A 26,211-nucleotide genomic window follows, 5' to 3' on the forward strand; every position below is an offset into this window, starting at 1 on the left:
TTTACATGTGTATTCTTGCACACATGTTATAGTTCAGACAAATGCACAATCTTCTCAGGTCTATGATTTGAGCAGGATTCCTAGGAAGAGTCCTTCTCTATTCCATGCAGTGTCAACTGTTCTTTCCTGTAATCCTGGAAGCAGAGACTCAGGAACCACCAAGTCTTACTCAGCATCTAGTACTTGATCATGGCTGTCAGCTGGTCCCTTGCTGAGAATGTCATTTGGATATTTTAAGTATTCACATCATAGTTTCTGGGTTCTAAGAGTTTGGGTACAAAGAGCAAAGGAAGGCACTTGGAATTTTGACCTTGCCTAAGAGGTTGCATGGCATCATCGCTGTCATGCTCTGTTGTTAAAGCAGGTACAAAGCCTGCCCGATTTTTAGACATAAAACCTGTCATAAAAATGGGAGGAATCTGAAGGTCACACTGTAGGAGGAGCATGTAGGATTTGATGCATTCCATACTTTTGTATGTTATGTGGTACAAATTTATGTTTAATTAAATGTTTACATTTAATTTAATGTTTAATCTCTAATCATATGCTGTACTTATATTCACTGTCTAACTTTAGAAAACAAATACCTTTTTTTCAAACATATTTACCTTGTCAATAAGATGCCATCTGATATAACAACATAAATTACTTATATCCTATAATATTGCTTACACAACAACATAGATTACTCATGCTCTATAATGTTGCTTACATATAATTAGTAGGTTTTTAGTATGGCAAGAACAATGCCTTGTGTGAACATTGCAAAAATGTCTGTCACAAAGAGAAGTTTCTTATTCGGTCAATATTTCATAAGGAATGATATTGAAATTTGATAGTGTTTTCTAGTTGTTTTGAAAACTCTTGTGTCTTCCAGCTTTATAATAGCTCCAGTATTACTGATTATATAGGTCAGAATATAGGTGCTTTAGGATTATTTTCAAAGGTTAGGTTTTATTTTCTTTGATGCAAGGATTGTGTATTAGTAGTTTATTCACTTATGTTCTCCAAGTTCATTCAACATCTTCCTACTATACTATTTGCATTGTATGATATCTATATCTATATATCTATATCTATCTATATCTACATATATATATATATACATATATATATATATATATATATATATGTTGCTTGTAACTTTAGGTAGCAAGCTTCTTCAGGTTTAAATTGTTCAAAATGATGCATCCTTAACATCTTTCTTCTACCACATGATAAACACCTTTGTACTTGTTGAGAGATTGCAGGAGAATCTAAATGGCTAAATGGTATTAATCTCTTTCATTTATCCTTTTATTAAAAGTAAAAAAAAAAAGTTGTTCTATGAAAATGATGGAACTTCATTTTATTAACCTCAATTACCTGGAAAAAAAATTATTGAACTTTAGATCAGAATAATATATTCTTATGTTTCTACATATGTTGTGTTACTATTCCAACTATGTACTTATTTCAATGCTCTGCTTCCCCCCCCCTTTTTAAAGTGTAACTGTAGATAGATATTTCTTTGTTTTTAAAGAAGTACAAAACCTTGAGGAGATAAGCACACATTATCCTTCCCCATCCTAGAAACGGGAAGGAGCTGGCCACACAATCTCAGAATCCAGGGTAACATGTATGGGTCTGTTATACATGTTTAAGAATGTTGCTGGATCCATGAATTCTTCAGATTTACATAAGTACTGGATAGTTTGTTCTGGAAGGAGGAGTTCAGGGGCAACTTGGTGCAAGTTGTCACCTGGCCCTTTCGCACCAACTTTGACGGTCTTAAAAAGGTGGAGTCCTAGTTTGTGAGTCATGGTGAGAAAATCCGTGGTGACCTCTGCCAGAGACTGTGACTGTGTCACATCTTCTAAATACAAGACGGGGACTTTGATGGCAGAAACATGCCACTGCATAAAGAGCCGTGTGGGGATGTTGTGAGAAGCCACAATAATTTTCACGTTTTGGATCATAAATTCTTTTTCTTCCTTTTCACGGGCAACATAATCTAAAAGAATTCGGAAAAGCGTGCCATTGGATGTCTCAAGGATGTGCAGAAAGGTACTTGAGTATATGAGCAATAATCCTGTAACTGCTTCTCCTAAGTGATGCTTCAGAATAGACTGAAACAGTTGCTCATAGTATTCAGAAATCTCCTTTTTCTCTATGTTGGCTTTTATGTGGCCCACAAGAAACATCCTGTGAAGGAGGAATTTCTTAAGCTGTAGCCTGTTTTTCTCTTCCTGGAGGTGCATGTAATTGGTTCGAGGAACTTTGGGCATTAGAAGAGGATCCACCTGAAAATGCTTTTTGCTGCTTTTCTGATTATGGGCCATGTAAGTCATGATGACTCTTATTTCTTCTAGATGATTAAAGTCACACTGATGATGAACTCTTATTTTTATTTCTTCTAACAAAATAAACAAACACACACACAGGAGTTAGCTAGCAGGTGTTAATGAGTAGAAATATCTCTACTTAGTGCTACAATGTCTTTGCAATGGAAGTGAATGTGAAAATGAGATTGGAAGTACAGAGATTGTTTCTGAGTTCACAGTGAAATAAGTATCTTGCTTTAGGAAAAGCCCTATCTGTGTAATGGAGATTACACATTATACTTGAGGCTTTTTAAATTGTGTTTTTATGGCAAGTAATTTATCTAACATTTAAAATAAATTTAACTGGCTTGTGTAGTAAAAGTAAGTCAGGTATACTCTAGGCTATTAGTTTATTTAACATTTACTATCAATACTAAAAGTCAATAATAATCTTGCATTAATCATAACAGTAAGCATTTGAGAAAAATAGTTAATTGTTTGATTTATCCTCTCATCAATAAATGTCTTCTTTTTGCTGTTTTATTAAGATTTAAATAAAAGCAGACCTCTGTTTTGACTGAATCTTATGCCATAGCCCCACTTTCTTCAAATGCCATGTACATTTACCTGTCTTTGAGGTCTTCTTGGGTTGACCACTGTCATGACTCCAACTGCCAGTTCCCTGATCCCTCAACTGTCCTGTCCAGAGTTCTAAAACCATAGGTGATTTTAGAATTCGTTGGCATCAAAGGGTCAGAGTGTCCTAGATCTACTCTAAGGAGAGTATCCCAACAAACAGCTCTGCAGCATAAGAGGTTCTGGGGGAGATAAGAGCTTCCCTTTCAGAATGCCTATTGTTCTTTCTGGCTTTGTTGTTTGTTTGTTTTCAACACACCGCCTTGCCTATCAGGCATGTGGAAGATGTGAGCACCTTCCTTTATATACCAGTTATGGTGGTAGTACCTATAGCTAGTACCTATAACTCCGTTCATACCAGTTAAAGAATGTAAAATATATATCTGAATTTCTCTAATAATGAATCTGTTATAAAAATGTTTTACAATACCACTTGGACCACTTGGATTACTTGATGTGAATTTCAGTTAATTTTTAGAATTGAGAATAAAGTCACCTTTTAATATTATACTCACATGAGCTTTAAACAATAAGTTTAATGTGACAAGGCTAGAAAACATTTCAATTTAATTAAAAAAAACGAACCTGAGGGAACTTTTTTTTTTCTCCTGAGATTTTCATTATTCAAACTAATGATCTGGTTTTAATAATTTGCAGTGATAAATTATTCCAGAAAGTGAAGGCTGAGAGGTGATTTAATAAATCTTTAATTGTGTGATCCATAACAATCGACCATAATTCCTCACTCACTGTGATTTGTCTCATCACTCGCTGAAACTTCCCAAAGGTGTTCACTTAGTCAATGCCTTGTCTGGGGCTGTTATTCTCTCCGTTCACCTTATTTGTGGAAGAAGACAGTTTTGAACACATCTCCAACAGCTGCACTTTCTTCCCTGGTTTCGAGGAACTAGATGTCCCTAACTTTTCTCCAAGTCTATATCTGTGAATACAATTATTTTGACATCAAGTTATGGACAGTGCTGATTTTCATAACAATAATTTATTATACAGATATAATTTTCGTATGCTGTCATCATAAAGACTTTACACCCTACTTCCTTGCAGTAGCTCAGTGGCCTCTGTATTCACTTTTATGAGGACGTCAGAAAAGTCCTCGATGACCCTCCTGCCTCCTGATTACATAAGTGATGCCTGGCATTGATCCCTCTGAGTTCATCTATGGATTGGGAAACGTTTTTCTCAAAAGCTTCAAGGTAAACACAACCAGTTAACTGACACTGACTGAAAAAAACCTGAGCCCATTCAAATATGCATTTACAGAAAACTCTTACATTATTCATTATTTCATCCAGTCCCATAACAATTCTTTCCATAGACATTAAAATTTATATATTAAGATTATAAATATTATTTTTTATTAAGTTCTTTTTCTTTTCAAAAATTGTCCAGTGACAAATGGTCTGCCCCCTGAAAAAACATACACAGAATTAACATTATACAGACCTAACATGTTATATTTAGGAATATATATGTACGTATATATGCAATAACAATTAATGCCAAAATAGGCCATAAATTTGAAGATGAGCAGGAAGTGCATATGGATAGGTCTGGAGGGAAGAAAGTTAAGGGAGAAATATGATTATATTAAAATTTTAAAAATAAAGTACTTCTAAATAGTGAAAAGAAATTCTGCACTAAAAACCATTTGTTTTGTGCTTTGTCTTCTTATATTTCTTTTTCTTTCTTTCTTTTGTTTTTTGTTTTGTTTTGTTTTGTTTTGTTTTTGTTTCTTGAGACAGGATTTCTCTGTGGCTTTGGAGCTGGAACTTACTCATGTAGACCTTGTAGACCAGGCTAGTCTTAAACTCACAGAGATCCTGCTCCCTCTTCCTCTTGAGTCCTGGGATTAAAGTTGTGCGCCACCACTGCCCAGAATCTTCTTATATTTCTTAAAAGTTAATCCAAAATTATAACTCCTACCTTCTTTTTAAATTAATTTTTATTAAAATTAAAAACAATCTTACTTTTCACACCAATCCCAGTTCTCTCCTCCTCCCTTCCTTCCATTTTCCTTACCATCTTCCCATCCCATCCACTCTACTCCTCAGGGAGGTTGAAGCCTCCCATTGGGAATCATGAAAGTCTGTCACATTATTTGATCCAGCATTGAGACCCTCCCTCATGGATCTAGGCTGAGAGAATATCCCCCCCATAAGGAATGGTCTCAGTAGACATACACTAAATGTTATTTTAGGAAAAGAAGTAATATAATCAGGTTCCACACACTTGGTGGTGAGTAGTTTAATGGGTATTTTTTGGGCTATTTGTTAAGGCCCCAAAAAAACTTGAAGTCAGAAACACCTACTAAAATTTTATTATATCCTGACCATAAAATGAGAATTTTTATTAGAATTTAGATTTCCAACAATTATTTGTTTAAAGAGCAATTCTATGAAATTCTATGTAACCATGTTATCTTTTACTTTATGCAACTAGGAGAATAGTAAAAACACACATGGAATATTTGTATAGATCAACTCTATTTCAGACTCCTAAAAAGTTTCCCCCTAATTTATTTAACAATGACTGTTAAATAAATTTAGTGATCCACACTAAATTCAAAGGCATACTCTCATTCAAATTCAGGGATGCAATACATATTTTCAAAAACTAAACCTACTAACATCAGCAACAATATGGACATACAAAAACCTAATGTAATAATAGTGGATCACAGTCTTGAATATACATACTTATAAGTACAACCTTATTTTGGGGGCAGGGACATATATTTTTGAAAATAACATCATGGAATGAAGCAAGATAGGGATGGTGCTGTTAAATCCAGAGTGGGTCCCTATGGGTGATGAGCACCTCCATGGTGGAGAGGGAGGCATTTATCCTCCATCATCTTGCATTTCAGGCTTGGGCTGGGGCTGCATAAATAACCATGTGGTGCATGCCACTTAGTTTACTCTGATTCTTTGTCTCAATAAAACAGGGATCCCTACCCTGTATAGAGGTCACAATTGGCCTCTTGGGAATCCCCAAAATGGATTTCTGTTTTGCGAGAAATTTTCTGGGCAAAGTAGTTGTGTTTACCATGTGCCTTGTGTTCTAAAATATAATCATTTTGTGCTTATTTTGACTATGGGAGATCTTAAATAACCCATTTTATAAGCTAGTGTTTGAACCAACTAAGGACTTAACTCCTACCTAGTTAGTAGAAATATAATCTCTATGTGAATATTTTACATTCTTCGTGTGATTTTCTGTTTTTATTTCACTGTGTAACTTCTACTGTTTAATCATGGCATACAAGAGAAATCCAAAATAAGACAAAGCAAATAAAGACACAACTATTAATACAAAATAACCCAAACCTTCTTAGTTTTAGGGTCAAATACTAAAATCATTCAAGTTTTAGACCCTTTAAAATCATCAGCTCTTTCAATCAAGCAATTAGAAACACATACACACACACACACACACACACACACACACACACACACACACACACACAACACACACTTTTTTCAAGTACCTTGCTAAAGCAAGAAAACAGGGTCTGATCCCCTGGAATTGCAGACAAATAGAAGCAGCCTGATGTGGAACTAGGAGCAGAACTTAAACTCATATCCTCTTTGAGAAAAGCAAGAGCTTTCATGTGCTGAGTCATTTTCTAGCCACATTGTATATTCATTTACTGTCTGAGTTGACATTTTCTTAATTTATATTAAGTCCTTTCATGAACATTTAAATCCTTTATATACTGCATAAAATACTATATCTATTTGCTAAGGATTTACACCAATATCTTTCTGTCTATCTCTGTCTTTGTGGTATCTCTGCCTTTCTCTGTCTCTTTGTTTCTATCTCTGCCTCTCTGTATCTCTCTCTGTCTCTGTCTTTCTCTGTCTTTCTCTGTCCCTTACACACACACACACACACACACACACACACACACACACACACCTGCAGTTTTTCATTCATAAGCCACAAATCAGTAGAAGAAAATATTTTTTCACCTTTGACTTCTGACCAAACTAAATATATATTGCCTTGGCTCCCTGGCTCTTAGGCTATGGGAGTTGAGTTTTGGGTTGTTGAAGAGGTTAGGGCCAAGGGTACAATTTGTGTTTAATAAACAATTCTTAGATGGTAGACTTGCCTCCAATGAACTATTTTGGAGACAAGCTAGTTTTACATTTTTATGAGGTCATTTCTTAACACCTGTGTTTAAAAAAAGAAGGAAAATTATAGTTGGCCATGTTTTCCAATGATGAATTCAGGTGTGGATCTCTGGTCTCTTGAATACCTTCTTTGGTTTCAAAAACAGATGTGTTGTTGTTTTTGCTTTTCTTTTGTTTGTTTGTGTTTTTTTAAATGAAGAATTGATATTTTTTTGGACTGTGAATAATTTTATACTTTTTACTTAAAAGGTCACTTTTAAGGGGAAAATTTTTTTATAGGGAAAACATGAGCATACTTACACTCTGCAGATTCTGAAAAGCAAATCTGGCTATTGTCATTCTCTCTAGTTACCAATTTACATGGCATAATCTGTTACTACATGTTATGGTTAAGAAGTTTTCTGAGACTTTAAAGACATGCAATAAAAAGTTTATATCATGAAGCACTCAAACAGGACAAAGATCATACTAGCAGGTGAGAGAAGACAGAAGTAAAATCCAAGTGGAGTTTTCCTGTTGAGATGCTCCAGGTTCAGTCTCCACTGCCATGTGTGACTTAGGGAACACATAAGGGCTTCTGTGAAAATTTTATCACTGTGTACAGAGAGAGTGAGCTAGGAAATACAATCAGTGCCTGTAAAGCCAGCACCTATTTATCTTAAGTTAATCATTTTTTCCTGAGCAGGCACATGATAACTCTGGGGCTGATGTCAATATCTTTTTATTGACAACACAGACAAAACCATAGCTTTGCTGTTTCTGTGTTTCCATGAGAGTCACATGGTGTGAAAGTTCTCAGGTTGTAGCTCTTATGTCATTATCGATTGCTTGTTAGTTTTTTTTCACATGTTTTAGGGCTTGAATTCAGTAAATAATTATTTCAGAAATAAATTACTGATTGTATTAAGCCAATTTCACCTTTCTGTCAGAAAGATGCATCAAAGGTTTCTAATAGAGTAATTTTTCTTCATCATTATTAAACTCTGAACTTGACAGAATTATTAAAATTGGAGTTGAAGAAAATCTCCACAATGTTGACACATTCTCTAGGTAAAAAGTCCTTGGCACTAATGCAGCCTAGAGGAAGAAGAGCAGCATGGTGTCTGTGACACAGCCATCCCCAGAGGACACATAGGAGGTTGCCATTGAATTAGCACTTACTGCAGATTCTTTCCTACTGCTGGGGAGAGAAGCAGTGGTGGAATGAGAGAAAAAGAGAAAGATAGTGAGCATGTATTCACATCCTAGGCTTTACTAATAAGTATTATTATGCTTCCTGGTGTTGAGGGTAGGGCATAAGAGTGTCATGACATCTTTTGTCTTCCAAAATGACATTCTGAAGGTTTAACCATCTTCTCACTCTTGTTTTTATCTGTACAATAAATGTGAAGACATGAATATGTTTGAGTAGAGAAACTTAAGACATTGGGATTTTAAATCATAAATGATATTCAGTTTAATTTAATCAATATTCTATACATATGTACATATATATGCATATACTATTTTATATCTACACACATACACACACAAACACAGTTTATTTTCCCAGTGTAAAAGGAGAATCTAAATAGAAGTTAAAACTAAATGAAATAGTGTCCCAACTGGTTGGATTTAATCAAGCAGTACACTTGATAAAAATCAACACATGTTTAACATTAGGTAAGGCTGTAGGTTTTGGCTATGGAACTATAGGAGTGAGAAGACCAATCCTCCCAGGTCATTAAGTTCCTTTTCCAGACTAAGAATACACATGGGGTGTGTCTTGTTGCCCCAACTATAGCCTAAACTTAGTGCAATTGAAGTCCTGAATCCACATGACAGTTAATTAAGCTGACAACAACACTGTTTATTTCACAGAGAACAAATTTTTAACCTTGAAAGGGTTAAAATTTATAGGCTAAAATTTTGAAAGAATAAGTTTGGCAGCAATATCTTGGTATTAAGAATAGATTTGCGATACTTTGTATTTTAGTGTTATCTAGTGTGTTAAGAAGACACCCACAGCTAAATACTGAGCCAAACTCCTGGAATTCAGTTGCAGAGAGGGAGGAGTGATGAGCAAAGGGGTCAAGACCAGGCTACAGAAACCCACAAAGACAGCTGACCTGAACAAGACAGAGCTAATGGACCCCCCAGACTGATAGCTGGGAAACCAGCATTGGACTGACTCAGACCCCCTTGAATGTGTGTCTCAGTTAGAAGGCCTGGACAGTCTAAAGGACCTCTGACAGTGGAACCAGAATGTATCCCTGGTGCACAAAAGGACTTTGGGAGCTCATTCCCCATGATGGGATACTCCCTTAGCCTAGAGGCAGGAGGGAGGGCCTAGTCCCTACTCCAAATAACTTGATGGATACTGATGATCCCTCCTGGAAGGCATCATCCTCCCTGTGGAGTGGGCGGGGGGGGGGTGGGAGAGGTATTGGGGGGTGTGGGAGGGAGGAAAAGAGAACTGGGATTGATATGTAAAATTAAAAAATACATTTATATATACATAAAATAATAACATCAAAAAAAAAAAAAAGAAAGAAAAAGAAAAAAGAAAGAAAGGAAGGGAGAAAGAAAGAAAGAAAACCTGGGTCTCTGAACTAACAAATTAGCCTAATTCCATCTTCAAATATGGAATTGAATAATCAAATCAGACTTGTTTTAAGTTTTAAAACTTGCTAAATTTTAAATAGTGTTACAATATTTAATATTTTGTATGTATAAATAATCAGTTATTATTCATCTCCCTGTCTATATAAAATATTTGTTTTATATAGGTAATTTATTTTGAAATGTCTTGAATTTAAGAATTTTTAATATTTGTGCCAATGGTAAATTGAAAATATCTGAGGAGGTACAATTAAAAATGTTAGTCTAATAATTTGTGAATTGGTACTAATAACTTGAGGGTTAATTAAGTTTTTTTTGAATTTGAAACTATCATTAACATACTATAAACTACATTAACCATTAGTAAATCACCAGCCATAATATAAAAACATTATGCTCTCTGGTTGTATAGATTTCATTATACAGATTAATTTATCATCAGGCAACCCCTGGTATTAGCCATTTTGAATTGTCTACATTTTTTTTTTGTTAACATAAGCACCAGCATATGAATACTTTTAAAATCTCATTTTTGTTAATTGACTTCATAGTTAGGATAATACACAGGTATTAGGATAATCCACACACATGAAAATGTGGTCATTTGTAAGTGTTTGGAAAATACTGCTGTTTGCCTAATGGTTAAATTCTAAATGTATGAAACTTAAGGCTAAGTTACAAACAAACATTATCCTCACCATGATAACTGAGAACCATCCCTTTAGGAAGTTAGAATAAAAGGTTTCAAAGATTTAAAAAAGGTGTTTTGTTATCTGCCATGTTTGAAAGTGTATTAAGAGGTGATCTAATGGGAATTCCAAGAAAATCTATTACAGAAATCCCATAGGGCAGAATACTGAATTTGCATTGTAAAAGGCATCAGTTTGGAAACTCTTTGATGGTCACATTCCATGCTTGGTGACACATTCAGTTTCTCCCCTTCACTGTAGTTGGTACAGTCACTTACCAGAGTAACTAACAACAGGTTAAGAGTTCTGCCGCCTTGCTGAACTGAATAGAGTCTGTACTATAATAGTTGAATGTTGGACAATTAGACAATAATCCTCCCTTCTGAATCTAGGGAAGAGCAAAATCCCTCAATTCCATAAGCAATTCAGTTTCATTCATGGCCAGGAAATGTTTAATGTTTTGTATAAAATTTCATTTACATTGACTAACTGCATTAAACATAGCTTATACTGGTTAGGGTAGTTTTTATTAAAATAACACAGGAAAGATTTGTCAAAATATATAAAGCAAAATCCCTTGTGTGTTATTAGTAAGATTATAAAATGATTCAGCAATGGGAAACAACATGAAGTTTCTTTAAAACTAAAAAAAAAAAAAAAAATTGGCATATGATAAAGTTAAAGTAAAAGTAATCCCCCTTCTGGGATATGTAAAAAAACAATGAAAGTTAGGTCTCAAAGAAATGTTTGCTTACTCATATTCACAGCAATCCTAATCATAGTAACTAAGAGATTAAAACGAAGAAAATGTCCATTGATAGGTGGATTGTGGATAAAAAAGTGTTGCATATATATCTTAAAAATAGATATGTATTGTTTACATGGTACAAGATTGATGGACACTAAGAGCAGCAGGGTAAAATTTAAGTAAATCACAGAATGAAAAGTAATGTGTGATTCCCTTTAAAAAGGGTATCTAAAATATCAAAGTTATACATACAGAAAATAGAATGATGGTCACCAAGGACTGAGAAAGAGGACATATGAAGGTTTGTCATTTAACAGGTACATAGTTAGAATTCTGCAAGACAGAATGAACTGTAGCTCTTTCACAAAAGTGAGTTGTGGCCATGTGCAGTGGAAATGGTTAGGAAGGAAGATTACAGGCTCTGCTCTTTTAGCCATAATAAAAATGGTAACTTGATTGTGAAATGATATGTTTCAATAAATGTCAGCAGCCAAGTGTAAAATTTCATATCATATCCTTTTATTTTTACAGAATGTTAAAGATGTTCTCTCAAGATCCACATGAGCTTATGTGTTTTCTTGACTGCCATGACTGGCTTATGTAATTTCTGAGACTGAGCAAGTGTTCTTTCTATGTAATGATTTATGGCCCTAAATGTTGAAGAGAAATGGTGAATTGATACTTACATCATTTGCCCTAAATTTCTTGACATAGTTCATGTTCCATCAGACAGACTAGTGTTCAGAAAGGGTCAAAAAAAAAAATGTATCTCTGCAAGTGTGAAGATTTGAAGATTTGGGTGTATTTCTTAGCTTTCAGGAAGTAGTTAATATAAAGTTACTAAATGTAGCTGGGAAATCCTTTGTGAAATTAGTTCCACTTTTCAAAATTTTGCTAAAAAATTAGAGCATGTAGTATCTTTATCTGTTTTGCTAAGAACCAACAGCTTTGGAGCTCTTATCTAACCAGACTGAATTAGCTCAGGAAGACATACAGAATCTTTGGGATAATGTATCAGTTTATTTCTTATATGACTTAGTTAAAGAAGAAACTTACTTTTATTATGACGTCTTTTATGTAATCTTCCCGATTACACAAATATGTAAAGTAGCCACCCTCTCTGTATCTCTTCTTTCATCAGTCCCCTGTCTTTCTCTCATCTTTTACACATGCACATACAAAATAATTTCAAGGCTGAGAGATTCCAAATATTCTACAAAATGAGATTATGTCCAGAGACCTTGAAGCCCACAGCTTTCATGTAGACAGTCTCAGGTACAAAGTGTGTTCTTTGTTTTGTTACTGTTGTAGTCTTGAACTATGAATCAAATCTTTGCACCAATTTTCACAATTTCAAATAAAAATAGGTATAAATTGGTATAAATTCTACCTCTAGTATAGAGAAAACTATGATGATATATCCTAAGTTCCTCATGTGTTAATCGATACCTAATAAGATTTAATTAAATTAATTTCATCATTCCTTGCATCGGAACTTACAATTTTATTTAAATTTTGTTACCTTAACTATATTTTCATGTTTTTAAAACTTATCTTTTATCATTAAAATATTGATATTTATTAGTGTTTGGAGAAAACTAAGAACAATATCCATTGAACAAAATGTGGAACCTTAATAATAGAGTGTTCTGTGGTTCTTTGGCGTGTTTTGTGTTGTTTATCCTTAACATGATGTGGAAATTGATCTGAGACATTGCAGATGGACTCTGGCTATGTATATATGAGCATGGGTAAGCTCTGCAGTGTGTTCACACCTTACACCATGAACCAGCTTACATGTGCAGGCTGCATGAAACATCCTGAACACTGCCTTGGTAATCTCTAGCTGTGATGATGATTACATCCTTATCTCAAGATACACAAGGTTATTTATGGAAGTACATCTCTTGCTTTTACAACACAATTCTACTTTAGAAGTAATGGCAAATTTTACATCAAAGTAATTCCTACAGTAAAAAGTTCTGTAGTGCTTTTATCTAGCCTAAACTTATGTAAGTAAGCAAGTTTTCAGTGTTAATTAATTTTGAAAATTGAAAGTCTTAAATGAAAAGATGAGAAAATATTTGAGTAGTTTCTTGCCTGCTCTTTACCCTTAGTGATTAAAATGTAGTTTCTGGTTTTCCACTTAGGAATTAATCATGTCCTGTTATTTTCAGAAATTAAACAAAAACAGAAAACCTATAGCTAGCAGTGGTGACTCACAGCTTTAATCCCAGCACTAAGAAGCAGAGAGGCAGGCAAATCTCTGAGTTCAAGACCAGAATGGTCTACAGATCAAGTTCCAGGACAGCCAGGAATGCCTGCCAGCCCCCAGCCAAAAAACAAAACAAACAAAAAACCAAAACCAACCAAACAAACAAAAAGCAAAGCAACAACAAAAAACCCAGACAAATGTAATCACGTTTAAAACACATTTAAAGGAAATATCACCTTCCAGTTGCAGACTCAATTTACCTCAGTTTACATAGGAACTTAGAGCAAGTGGGAGCACATAAAACAACTGTAGATGCTCAAGCCAGACAAAATCCCAGTGTGGAGGAGAGGAAGTGGACACAAACTCTACTCCTAGCCAAGAAGTTACTTGCAATTAATACCAGCTGAGAATGGGAAATCAGTTATCTTCAGTGACATGACATTTTGTGTGTGTGTGTGTGTGTGTGTGTGTGTGTGTATGTATGTGTGTGTGTGTGTAGTATATGGCAGTGCATGTGAGGATTAATGTTCAACAGTTGCTACATGGTCAACAGATACCACAAATTTATTTATTTGTGATTTTTATTTATTTATTTATTTGTTTGTTTATTTATTTATTGCAAGAGAAAGAGCACATAGTTGAGTGTACAGGAAGGGGGAAATCTGAAAGGAATTGAAAGAGGGGAAATAATTATATGAATACTCTAAAAATAAAATATATTTAAAAGGTCACTTTATTATTTTAATGCTATGTTTTGTTGTCCATGCTATTTTTCATGACAAAATAAATACAGAAAAAAGTTGGATGCAGAAAAAAAAAATTGTCTGTGGTAAATGCTGAAAACCATTTTAGACGTTTTCACATCAGGATCTTTTCTTTTTAGGCTAGAAGTTAGAAAAGCATCAGCATGTGTATCGGTACTAGTGGTATAGTAGTATATGTATGTGTATTAATTAATTCATATATATTACCAAGAAGACACACATACAACATACACACACATAAGAAATAATCTCAAGATGACAGAAAAGTTCTGAGTCCTCTGGTCATTCCATGAACATTCAGGGACACTAATTTTCAGAGACAACAAGGAACCATGTCTTTTATTATAATTTTTGGAACTCAGGATAATCTCCCAATTTTTAGGAAAACATTGTAATTAAAATTTATTTTAGTTAAATAAATTCAATTAAATTTGAAAAGGCATTTTACCACATAATGTACCATATCCTTACAAATGAATTAGGTATGCAGTTTGGTCATTTGAGGAGATGTAGTGAAGGTACATTTTGCCTACCACAATAGGTTCTTGAAAACTATGCATTTCTTGAATTTCAGTTTATTTGCTCATTTACATCAATATGGACCAGTGGATCCTCATTTTGTGTATTACAACGTCATCATTTCTAACCAGCTTTTTCTGTATTTGAGACTTTGAGTGTCTACCAGAGGAGTCCTTTCAAGGACATCCCTTGTCCTTCTCTGAATTCTATCATATATTTTGTTATAGCAGAAGATAAGTTTAATCTTGTGCTTTCCTTGACCTTACCTTGCGACAGCTGTCTCTCTAAAGACTTCCAGTCTAATTTAGTTAGACTGATATATGAAAGGTAATATTTGGGCAGTAGTTGTTATTTAGATAAGACTTTTCTAACTTTTCTTAGTGGCAAGTTCACATAGGCACATATTTAAAGAATCACTTCTGTAATGGAATGGAAGATAATCCATTCATGCTGACACACGCAACTGAAATCTACTACTGCAGGAAGCATTTTTGCTGTTTTGAAATATTTTTTTATTATTGGTGTTTTCATTTTACATATAGATCCCAGTTCCCTCTCCCTCCCATCTTCCTATGCTTCCCCCGACCTCCACTCCCATCCTACTCCCCACCCATTTCACATAGAGGGTGAAGCCTTCCAAGAGGGATCATCAAAATCTGTCAAGTCATTTGGGGTATGGTCTAGCCCCTCCCTTGTGTCTCTAGGTTAAGGGAGTATCCCTCCATGGGGAATGTGCTCCCAAAGTCATTTCATGCACCAGGGATACATCCTGGTTTTGCTGCCAGAGGTCCCTTAGACTGCCCAGGCCTTCTAACTGAGACCCAAGATCAGTGGGTCTGCATCAGTACTATGCTGGTTTCTCGGCTATCAGTCTGGGGTCCATGAGCTCCCCCTTGTTCAGGTCAGCTGTCTCTGTGGGTTTCTGCAGCCTTGTGTTGACCCCTTTGCTCATCACTTCTCCTTCTTTATGACTGGATTCAAGAAGTTTGGCTCAGTGATTTTCCATGCTTTTAGCCCATCTCTTTAACAGCAAACATGGTTCCTCTGTTTTTTCCTGTGCTTATTTATTTTAACAGTGCAATATATCAAGTCTCATACTGATGTCATCACTTTTCCTTCATAAGCATCCTCTTCTACAGACCATGGAACACACTCTCATATCCAATTGTAGTTGATTTATCTTTGCTCATGAATTTATTCACCTTCTCAGGCCCTATAAAGGGTCTTGTGCTGGTCAGTTCAACCCACTGAATCACCCTATCTCATGTGCTTAGATGCTCAGAAACCACACTTAGCTTTCCTGTTCTGTACATGAACTATGCCAGCCCAATGTAGGACACCCCTTCTAGCAACCCTAATTACTTTTACCCAGCTCTGAAATATCATGCAAAACATTCCTCAAAATGTATTTTTTTTAAAGCTTCTTGGTCTCAGTTGTCAGGTCTGGCCTCAGCATCCTTATGGAGCCCCTTCTTACCTCATTGAGAACTGATGTTGCTCAAGTACCTTTCTTTCACCCCACTTTATCACTTCTCACCAAGCTGTCATCTTCCCCAAGTGATCTCCTTGTAAAAAGAATTTATTTCCCAGTAAAAAGAATTTATTTCCCAAGCTGAGCAGTGGTCCCTGTTGTGAATTTCTTACCTGACACACTGGGATCCGATTGCTTGTCTTGCTCCCCCTGTTTGTAGATACCTCCCGACCTTCCAGACCTTGCTTGATCTCTATGGCATAAAGAAATTCTCTTTGTTTTAAGTTGGATCTGTCCTACCTGATGGGGCTTTGTGAGTGACTTATCCATTAAAGGGAAAGAGAAAAAGGGAAGAAATTATTAGTGACTTGTTTTATATTTTAATTTTTCTCAATATAATTGCATTGCAAAAATAGCCTTTTAATTTAGACTCATTTTTGGTTTAGAGAAAAGTTGCAAAGACAGCACCCAGTTCTGGAACATCCACACTCAGTTGGTTTGTTGCCAATTTCCTACATTCATCCAGTAAGTTCATTGTAATTCATGTACCAATAACTGGTACATTAAAAAAATTCAGTCCTTCATTAAGATTTTTAGCAACAGTTAGAAGAAATTTATCCCATTCGAATTTTCAATTTACCCTTTATCTTCAATACATTCCCTTCACCTTTGACCTCAATTACTATTCAAATAGAGAAACTCTGAAATGGCTGATATCTTGAAAATTCCCCCAGGAGATATAGCTTCTTTATTTACAAATTATCTGGGAGTTTTATATGCTAACCTATGTAGCCCTACATGCAGTTGTTTTCTGGACAGACTATATGTGAGATAAAATTGGTAAAGTGCCTGGCACTGTGACCAGCTTATTTATTAGTTAGGCACCAGAGACAAGTGTTAGTGATCTACAAATATTTTGCTGGCCTTCAAAAATGCAAATATAAAATAGGACCCAGAAAAGATAATTCATTCTCTGGAAAACAGGAAACATAAAATGGTAGCTTCTAGATGAAGGATTATCTTAATGAATGTCTATGAAGCACATTTTTATGTCAACTTCATGAGTTATTAAATATATTATTCATAAAATTTTATATTTGAGGCTCTAGAGGGAGAGAGTTGGTAAAACACTTGCTGCATATGCATGAGGACCTGAGTTGGAGGCCCAGGACCATTGTAAATAACCAGCTGTGGATGTTCACACTGTAACCTCAGTGTGGGAGAGGCAGATACAGGAGGATCATTGGGAATCCCCAGCTAGCAAGCCCAGCCTAAAGGTGCTGTCCAGGGTACCAATGAGGTACTACAAAGCATGCTGAATGATTCCTGAGGAATAACTCCTGAGTTTTCCCTTTGGCTTTCACATTCACACACACCCATGACCATTCATGCCTGAGGATCCTTGCATGATTTTAAATGCAAAATTCCCAGAACTACAGACAATTACGGCAGATAACAGTAAGAAATAATACACTATAATGTCCTGTACTTTTTATTCCCTATTGTGGTATCTTATAAAAAATACACCACCATTTTCAACATTGCTTTTTATTTACTTTGGTTCCAATGGAATTCAAAGGACCTGGGATATTTTAAAGCAGACTTCATGATAAACCCACCAACTTCTACTTTCTTGGAATAAATTTATCTTTAATGTTTCTTTATTAATTTGTTCTAGAGACACAAATGTACTTTAGTTATATGTGTTTCTCTTGTTTTAAAAACTGACAAGATGGGAGAAAATTAATTTTCCATTTCTAAAACTGTAAGAGGTCTGTGAACTTTTAGGAAGTAATAAAACATATCAATAAAAAATCAAAATCTCCTCTAAGAAGTTTAGCAAAATTATTCTGAAATCAGAAAGAAATTATAATTCTACAAATTGGACATTTATTGGTGATTCCTCAAAACAATTTACTCAGAGCAGGGTCAAGAACCTGATCCAAGTTTTACTGAGGAAGTAGAGCTTGTCCTCTGATAACAGTAACTTGTGAGCATACTGTAAATATTTTAAATCAATTTGCTGACCTTTGTGTCATTAAAGTTTAAGTGAAAATTTGAATCCAAATACAAGGCTATGAAAGGACAAAGTCACAAATAATGATAACATTTTTTTTGCACTCCTGTTTTTATATTTTTCCTCAAGATGTGCTTAAATGTAAGACATTTTTAATAACAACATAGTTTAAACATTGTAAACAGGGCACAGCTAGTAGCATACTTCGCTGAACAGAGGCATTTTACTTTTATCAAATAGTAAATTCCTTTTAAGTATTTTAACTATCTGAAGACATGGGCATCTGTATTTTTTTTTCTTTAATGGAGTAGGCTTGGAGGCTCATCTTTGGAGAATTTACAACTAAGGCTGCTCAATATCACTTCTGTCAGCACTGCCTCTGTCTCCTAGGGTTTAGGTGGTCTCCTAGGGTTTAGGGTAGATGCAGACCTCCTAAGTCATCAGAAAGGCCTACTCTAGTATAAGATCCTGACAGTGTTCTCCTCCAAACCAGCAAAGTCACAACACATGCTTTGCTGTCTACCAGGGGAGATCAATTCTTCATAGATTTCCTAGCTCTGATCTCTCTCTCTCTCTCTCTCTCCTCTCTTTGATCTATGATCTGAACATTGGCTGCTTTTAAGTCTTTATAACACCTAGAGTAGATGCTTATAATGGTGGAACATATATAAGAGAAAAGTAGGATAAGGAGGGGCCTTTCTTTGTACACTACACTTGAGATCAAAGGCTATGTAGGTGACTTCCACAGCAACACTGTAAGTTTATTCTCATTGACATACAGGTAGCCAGTAACTGAAGGACAGAAAAGTACAAAGGATTTATAGAGAAGTAGATGAGTGTGACAGTATCAGATAGAGGCACATTGCCAATGGATAACATAAAAAAATATGAATAGGTGATTAGAGGTGTCTGTGTTTATGGTAATCTTCCTACACACAAGCCTGCATCAGAGCAGAGGAGAGAGAAGAAAATATTGGTTATACCGTGTTGAGAATGACCAGAGAACACTTTTCTGTATTTTTTTTCTTTACTTCACTGGTACAGCTAACGATAATAATGTGTAAATGTCACAGACACATCATGAATTTTGAACTTCTCACCCTTGTCCAAATCTCCACTGCATGTCTAAATCATGCCCAATCAATTCTGGCATAAACATTTGGATCTGGCTTGTAAAAGAAGGGCTAGGGTATGGTTTATAATGCAGGAAATGTATCTATTGTGTGAATGTCAAGGATCAGCTTTGTAAAGTAAGTTTATTTATAAAGAAACCATAATAAACCGCAAAGCCCTGGTCACAATTGCTTCTAGGAAAGTCAAATCTCATCAAGTCCAAGTCCAGTGGGAACTGCTAATTGCATATACCAATTTCAAAAATGACACTATGTTCTCTAAAATCTTAATTCAACTGAAAGATTTATATTAAAAATTATGATTTAAAGAATCAGTATGTGGTGTTATCCAAAATATCTGGTTATTTTACTTTGAATTTACAATGACCACAAATAATTTATCTGCATTCCTCAGTATGTATTTTCTTTTTTTGTCTTAAAGACAGCCTCTCACTCTGCAGTCTGTGATGGCTTGGATCTCAGTATGTAATTCAGGCTGACTCTGAGTTTCCAATAGTGCTCCTTCCAGAGCCTCTCAAATGCTGGAAGAACACACATTTACTCATGATTTCAAGATTTGTCTCTTTATATCTGCAGCACTGGATATGAGGGGAGTATAGTATTCAATGTAGCATTACCTTAAATACTTTTCTATTGCTGTGAGGAGACACTATGGCCAAGGCAACTTATAAAATAAAGCATTTGTTTGTTGGGTGTTTGCAGTTTCAGAGGGTTAGTCGATTATCATTATCACAGGGGAGCATGGTGGGGGGCAAGCAGACATGGTATTGGATATGTGGCAGAGAGCTTACATCTGATCTCCAAGTTTCAAGTGGAGAGTCGGAGCCTGAGCCAAGCCTGAACCCACCTTCAGTGACATACCTCTCCCGAAAGGCCACACATCTTAATTTATCCCAAACAGTTCTACTAACTGGGGACCAATAATTCAAATATATGAGGCCATGGGGCATTCTCATCCAAACCATTACAAGCATTATATTACATTCTTTGGGGACATAGAAGATTATCATGTAGATGCAAAAGCTTCATGTGTATTTGAAGGAGAAATGCATTTTCCTTGAAGAAAATAGTTTTTTTTTGTTGCTGTTTTTTTTTTTGTCTTTCAAATTATATTTTAACTAATATTTCTTTTTTGTTTTATTTTTAACTAATATTTCTATTATGATTTTTAAATTTTAATTTAAAATGGAATTAATTCACTTTGACCTTACCTTTTCCTGCCTTCAGTTTCTCTCATGTCCCATCCTTTCAGCTCTTCTCATTTTTTTTTCCCCTAATTACATCTTAAAGTTATGGTTCATATTCTCTCATTATTATTGACATATGTGTATATGTATATATACAGCTTGTCTAGCTTGTACAGTGTTGTTTACATATATATGAAACCAGGGCCCACAGATAAGTGCACCAAAGAAACTCTTTGCACCAAGTGGAAACCATTTAACAAATAATACTTTTTTAAAAATAGTAGATACAATATAAACCTTAAAGTAAATAATTTGGTCAGATAAGGGTAGGGATTATCTACCAGCTGACATACAGAACATAATTCATTATATTACATTTGTAGAATTTAGACTATTGCCATAACATCTATTTTAATAGCTCATAATTTATATGGTTGTGACTTATCTTTAAGTTCTTTTTTCCTATAGGGAGAAATGCTGAAACAGCTTTGTTTTTTGGAAGAGTACTATTTTGATTCTATTCTCTATTATAATATAGGCACTTTTTGAAGGTAGATATACAACATTTCTATTTCTGTTGTATCAAACTGTTTTTTAAGCTCTTTAGCTTAAAAAAGGAAACTATTTCTTCTCTGCCAAAAGTTTATTAACATTATTTCTCTAAAATTTCATTAACATTATTCCCATTGACAATTATTATTAAACCCCGCCAAAAGTCCAGCTCAGGCAAAAAGAGTAGATCTTCTATTAAAATATATTTTTAATTACTCTGTTAGCTTAGGAATGGGTAGGTAAAAAGAAAGGGAGATTTAGCGTAAGGACAATTGAATACATTTCTATTAGTATGATGCTTTCCCCCAATTGTAAAATTGATTCTTTTGATCAATACTTTAGAGAGGAAAAGGTAATCTTGCAGAGAAGTGGGATGGAAAATGGTCAATCAATAAGGCTTGGCAGTACCACCAGAAATGTAAAGTGACATAGATTTCAAGAATAGCTCTGGTAATGCCCCTTTGTAAATAAAATAAGCAGATGCAAACTAAATGACTTTACATTTGATTTAGTCACATCACTGGTCCTGTCTGCTATCAGGACTAGCCACATGTTCTAATTTGAATAAGAAATTTGCACAAAGGCTTATCTGTTGAAGCCTTTTCTCCCAGTTGTTGGCTGTAAAGGTATCTAAGAAGTTTGAGAGCACCAATTTCATCAATGGGTTAATGGATTGATGAGTTCATACTGAATTGGCTATTGGAAGGCCAGCCAGGTAAGACCTGGTAAGAGGATAGTAGATTGCTGAGTTCCTTTGGAGAATGTAGTAGGTCTCTGCCTCTCTGTGTGTAGCTTTCCTAGCCATCTTGATGTCAACAACTTGCTCAGCTGTGGTGTTGTGCTTTACCACAGCTCAGGAATAACAGAGCCAGCTGGCCTGTGAAACCAGGAGTCAAAAAAATTTCTTTGTCCCTTAAGTTGTTTCTGTCGGGCATTGTGTCAGGTGTTATCTAACACCTAAGGACTACCTAATAAAGCATTTACTTGGTAGAAAAAAATTTGGATAAAAGATGCCAAGCTGCTTTGTCAGGGTAAACTTGTGTGTATTAATTTATAAAAATATGCAATAGGGCCATAGTGCTTATCCACACAGACTTTAAATCAGAGTACAAGATATTCAAAACACAAATTCTCAAAAGATGTTTCATGATAGCTGGTGCACAGTTATGCCCACATTTAGAACTTGGGAACTGCATCAGTTTCTAAAGCAGCTAGTATAACATGTTTGTACACCATCTTCCCAGAGGCATCTTAATCATGCAGCAAACTAGTTGAGCTGGGTTGATTTCTGCCACGGGGCCCTAAGGATGTGTTTTCTAACAGCAAGGCAGTGCATGAAGAGGGCTTTAGCTCTCTGGTTTGAAAGAAAGATGGAGGGAATTAGTGTGTAAATAGGAAAATGGCTGATAGCAGTGCAAGGCCTGTAGAGTGTGCTATTGGGAAAGGACAATGAGAGGACACACTGCATTGGTATAACCTTCTCTATACACTAGGGTTTTTTTTTTTTTTTTTTTGTTTTGTTTTGTTTTGTTTTTTAATTTTAGTTGGGTTTGTTGTTGTTTCTTTTTTCTTTTTTCTTTTTCCTTCTTTCTTTTCTTTTCTTTTCTTTTTTTTTTTTTTTTTTTTTTTTTTTGAGAGCATTTGAAATGGCACGGGGAGTAGAAATTCTGCTAGATTAAGCCTCTTTAGCCAGGTGGTGGTGTGGGAACTAAAGCTGTGTTTACACTTTCAGATTAGCTCCTTTAAAACCACTTCATGCAGTCTGTTTTTCTGCCATTTCCACAAACTAGATGGGGACTATGTTTCCTTTTAGAGTATCATTTGCTTTCTGGATGGGTCATTGATTTTGACACTGTGTCCAAGGTCTCTGAGCAGATGGAGTCTTACCCTACAATCCAAATCAAGTTTGTCTCAGTCTTCATTAGTGTAGATGAGGCAGACAAAATAATATGATTTTCCATCATCAACTAGGTCTATGAAGAAAGTTTAGCACAGGTAAATTATATTAATACCCCATAGTGGAAACTGACATAATTCAGAATACTTTTTATAGGGAACATTAATAAGTATAATGATGATTGATGAAAAGTCCAAATAGATCAGATTATGACAAGGACTTCAGCAATTTCCAAGACCAAAGGACAATGTCATACTAGTTTATTATATTACTCTCTTGTCTTTATCTATTTCAGAATTTAAAGACATACCAAATTTAGAGCTGGGAATGTAGGATGATCTAAGAGGACTCCTATGAAACAAAATGATTAAGATAGAGAGATTAGTTCACACAGGCCAGAGAACTATCCTCCCAGCTGTGGCAAGTGAACCAGATATACCAACAAGACACTCTGAAACCTTCATGGCATGCTCTGATGGAACCTCAGATCTCACTGACCTGCTACCCTAAGCACCGATTTTTGTTCCCACACTGCAGCCTGTTGATTCCTCTGTCTTCTGTTATCTGTACTAAAGGGAAGACCAAGTACATTATTAGAATTTAGGGGATGTACCTCCTAGCATCACTTATGCACCAATTAACATAAATCCCAAACAAGACAAAATATGAACATATGTAGTTAAATGGTTTCATTTTCATTATACATAGCTTGTTCCTTTATGCCTCCATCCATTTTCTCAAATTTTGTAGAACATATTATATCTAGAGGATGACTGCCATTTTTGTCCCCCAAAACTCTTACTGAATTCATGTCTTTTAAACTATATTTTTAAATTACTTTAATTTTTCATACAATATATTCTGATCATTTTCTTCTTTCCTAAATCTTCCCACACCCTACATACTCAAGTTCTTTCTCTCTTTTTCAAAAATATTAAAAAAACCCAAATCCCAATAAAATAAAAAAGGTAAAAACAAACGAACAAACAAAAACAAAAATAAAAAATTCACAGAAAACACATGGAGATCAATTTTTGTTGGACACTTAGTCCAGAGCATAAGGTGGGCCTGAAGTATGATTGGTATCCCCACTCAATCCATTTATCATTCCCAGTAAGTATGAATTACAAATAGCTTCTTGGTTAGGGGTGAGACTTTGTATCCTTTCCCCCTTCTCTGTGATGAGATATTTGTCTGGCTTGAATTTGTGCAGGTCTTTTGCATGAGGTCACAGTCTCTGTGAATTCATATGTTCATTAGCGCCGTTTTTTTGGGAAGACACTATTTTCTTGTAGTTATTCACAAATTATGGATCTTATTATCTCCCTACCTCCTCGTTTCATAGATCTTTGAGCCTTCAAAGAAAATGATAAAGACATCTCTTTAGGTAGAGTGTTCCAAGAACTCTTACACTATGCATATTGCCAGTTGTGTTAATTATTGTCTATGGTAAAAAGAAGCTTCTCTGATGAGGGCTGAGTGATGCAATGATTTATGGGCATAGCAAAATATCATTAAGAATCATTATGCTGCTATACTCACACAGCAGAATAATAGCATTAGGTTTTTCCCCCACAGCCCAGGACCTGTCTGGCCTCAGGTTCTTGGCATCATTAACAAAGTCAGGGATTGATTCAACCTCAGAGGGTTGGTCCTAAATGCAATTAAAAAGTGATTTATTACTCTAGGAACATTTGTACCACTGTTGTACACTGTTGGATCACTGTTGTTGTAGGTTACCATGTTCTTATCTGGGTAACACTGACGATAGCATTTCTCTTACAGTAGCATGTATAGTGCCTCACAGTACTGTGAATGATATTCACCAGGTTAAAGTTTTTATTTGGGCACTAGCACTATTTCATGTTTAATGGCATAAATAAATGGTTTCTTCAGTAATAGAGCCATGTATACTGTCATATTGTAGAGGGTAACCAACAACATTGTCAATATCCTCTAATGCTTCATAAGCTGATACAACTTCCAGAAATATACCACAATACAAAATTAGCATTTAAATATGTGTGGCTTTCTTGAATACAAATGACAAACATACGGAGAAACAAATCATGGAGGTAGTACCTTTCACAATAGCCTAAAAAGTGTCTTAGAAAAACTTTAATCAACAAAGTAAAAAGTTTATATATTTAAAAACTCCAAGACACTGAAGAAAAAAATTAAGATCAGAAGATGGAAGGACCTCTCATGTTCATGAATCAGTAAGTTAATATTCTGAAAATGTTCATCCTACCAAAGGCAATCTTCAGATTCAATACAATCCCCATAAAAATTCTAACATAATTATTCATAGAAATTGAAACAAAAGTCTTAATTCATAAAGAAACAGAAAAACTCTGAATAAGAGAATGACTGAAGATATCACTATCCCTCATTTCATGTTTTCCTACAGAACTGTAGAAAAGACTACTGTCTTCATTGTGATACTTAGAGATTAATATATTTAGTATATGAGTTTATTCCTTTATGTTATGCAATGTTTATTTTTTAATTTAATTGGATGAGAGCTATTTTGTTATATACCTGAATCCTTTAATTTGTATACATAGTCTAGATACAAATACCAAATTTGTTTGAAAGCTGACTTGCATCATTTAACTCAATGGAACTCATTTTTCCATGTTGAAAGGGATGTAATAGCTAATCTCTAAGGTCTACTCCAGCTTCAATATTTTGTAATTTTATGTGCTTTTCATTTATTGTACATAATAATAACCAAATTAGCAGCCAGAACACTGTGAATCATAGAGATACTGCCTTTATGAGTAGTCTAATTAGAGCTTTTAAATCTAATTTATTCCACACTAAGGTCTTTCTCAAGCTACTTCATTGTATGATGGCTTTAAGAAATAGCACTACACTTGGACAGATTCCAGAATGTTTTTTTTTTGTATGGATCCTGCATTGTTGCTTTGCAAAATGACTTACAAGTTCTTAAGAAAATATTTTGGCAATAGAAAAGTATTAAATACCTACTGTAGAGAGGTCCTAGGAAACTTGTTCAGGTTTACTAGCATGCAAAATTCTTAAAATTAGGAAATATATGTGAACCTGGCACAATAATTGAAAGATTCAAATAGAAAATCTTCTAGCATATAGAAACAATTTCTAAGTTGAAAATTGTTTCAATTATTTCTATCAGATGGCATGTAGAGAAATATATAGTAAAACAGAAAACAGTTTTGAAAGTTATATAGATTTATATTGTTCAAATTATATTCTATGATTATTAAGTCTACAAAGGCCTCTCAGTCAATAGTGGGCATTGTGTGAAAGTTAATTTGGAAAACATTGATTTGAACAA

General features: G+C 34.9%; 2 protein-coding genes across 2 annotated transcripts in view; one reads left to right on the forward strand and one right to left on the reverse strand.

The window, feature by feature from the left end:
* Znf804b (zinc finger protein 804B) overlaps positions 1-26,211 on the forward strand; it is a 454,512-nt gene that overhangs the window by 29,093 nt on the left and 399,208 nt on the right. The window lies entirely within an intron of this gene.
* Positions 1,534-2,391, reverse strand: Tex47 (testis expressed 47). Its single transcript, XM_051174596.1, has one exon. The coding sequence runs from the start codon at positions 2,328-2,330 to the stop codon at positions 1,569-1,571; it is 762 nt and encodes a 253-aa protein (XP_051030553.1). The 5' UTR covers positions 2,331-2,391; the 3' UTR covers positions 1,534-1,568.

The sequence above is a fragment of the Phodopus roborovskii genome, unplaced genomic scaffold (genome assembly GCF_943737965.1).
Source record: "Phodopus roborovskii unplaced genomic scaffold, PHOROB, whole genome shotgun sequence".
In the NCBI taxonomy this organism is placed as follows: domain Eukaryota; kingdom Metazoa; phylum Chordata; class Mammalia; order Rodentia; family Cricetidae; genus Phodopus; species Phodopus roborovskii.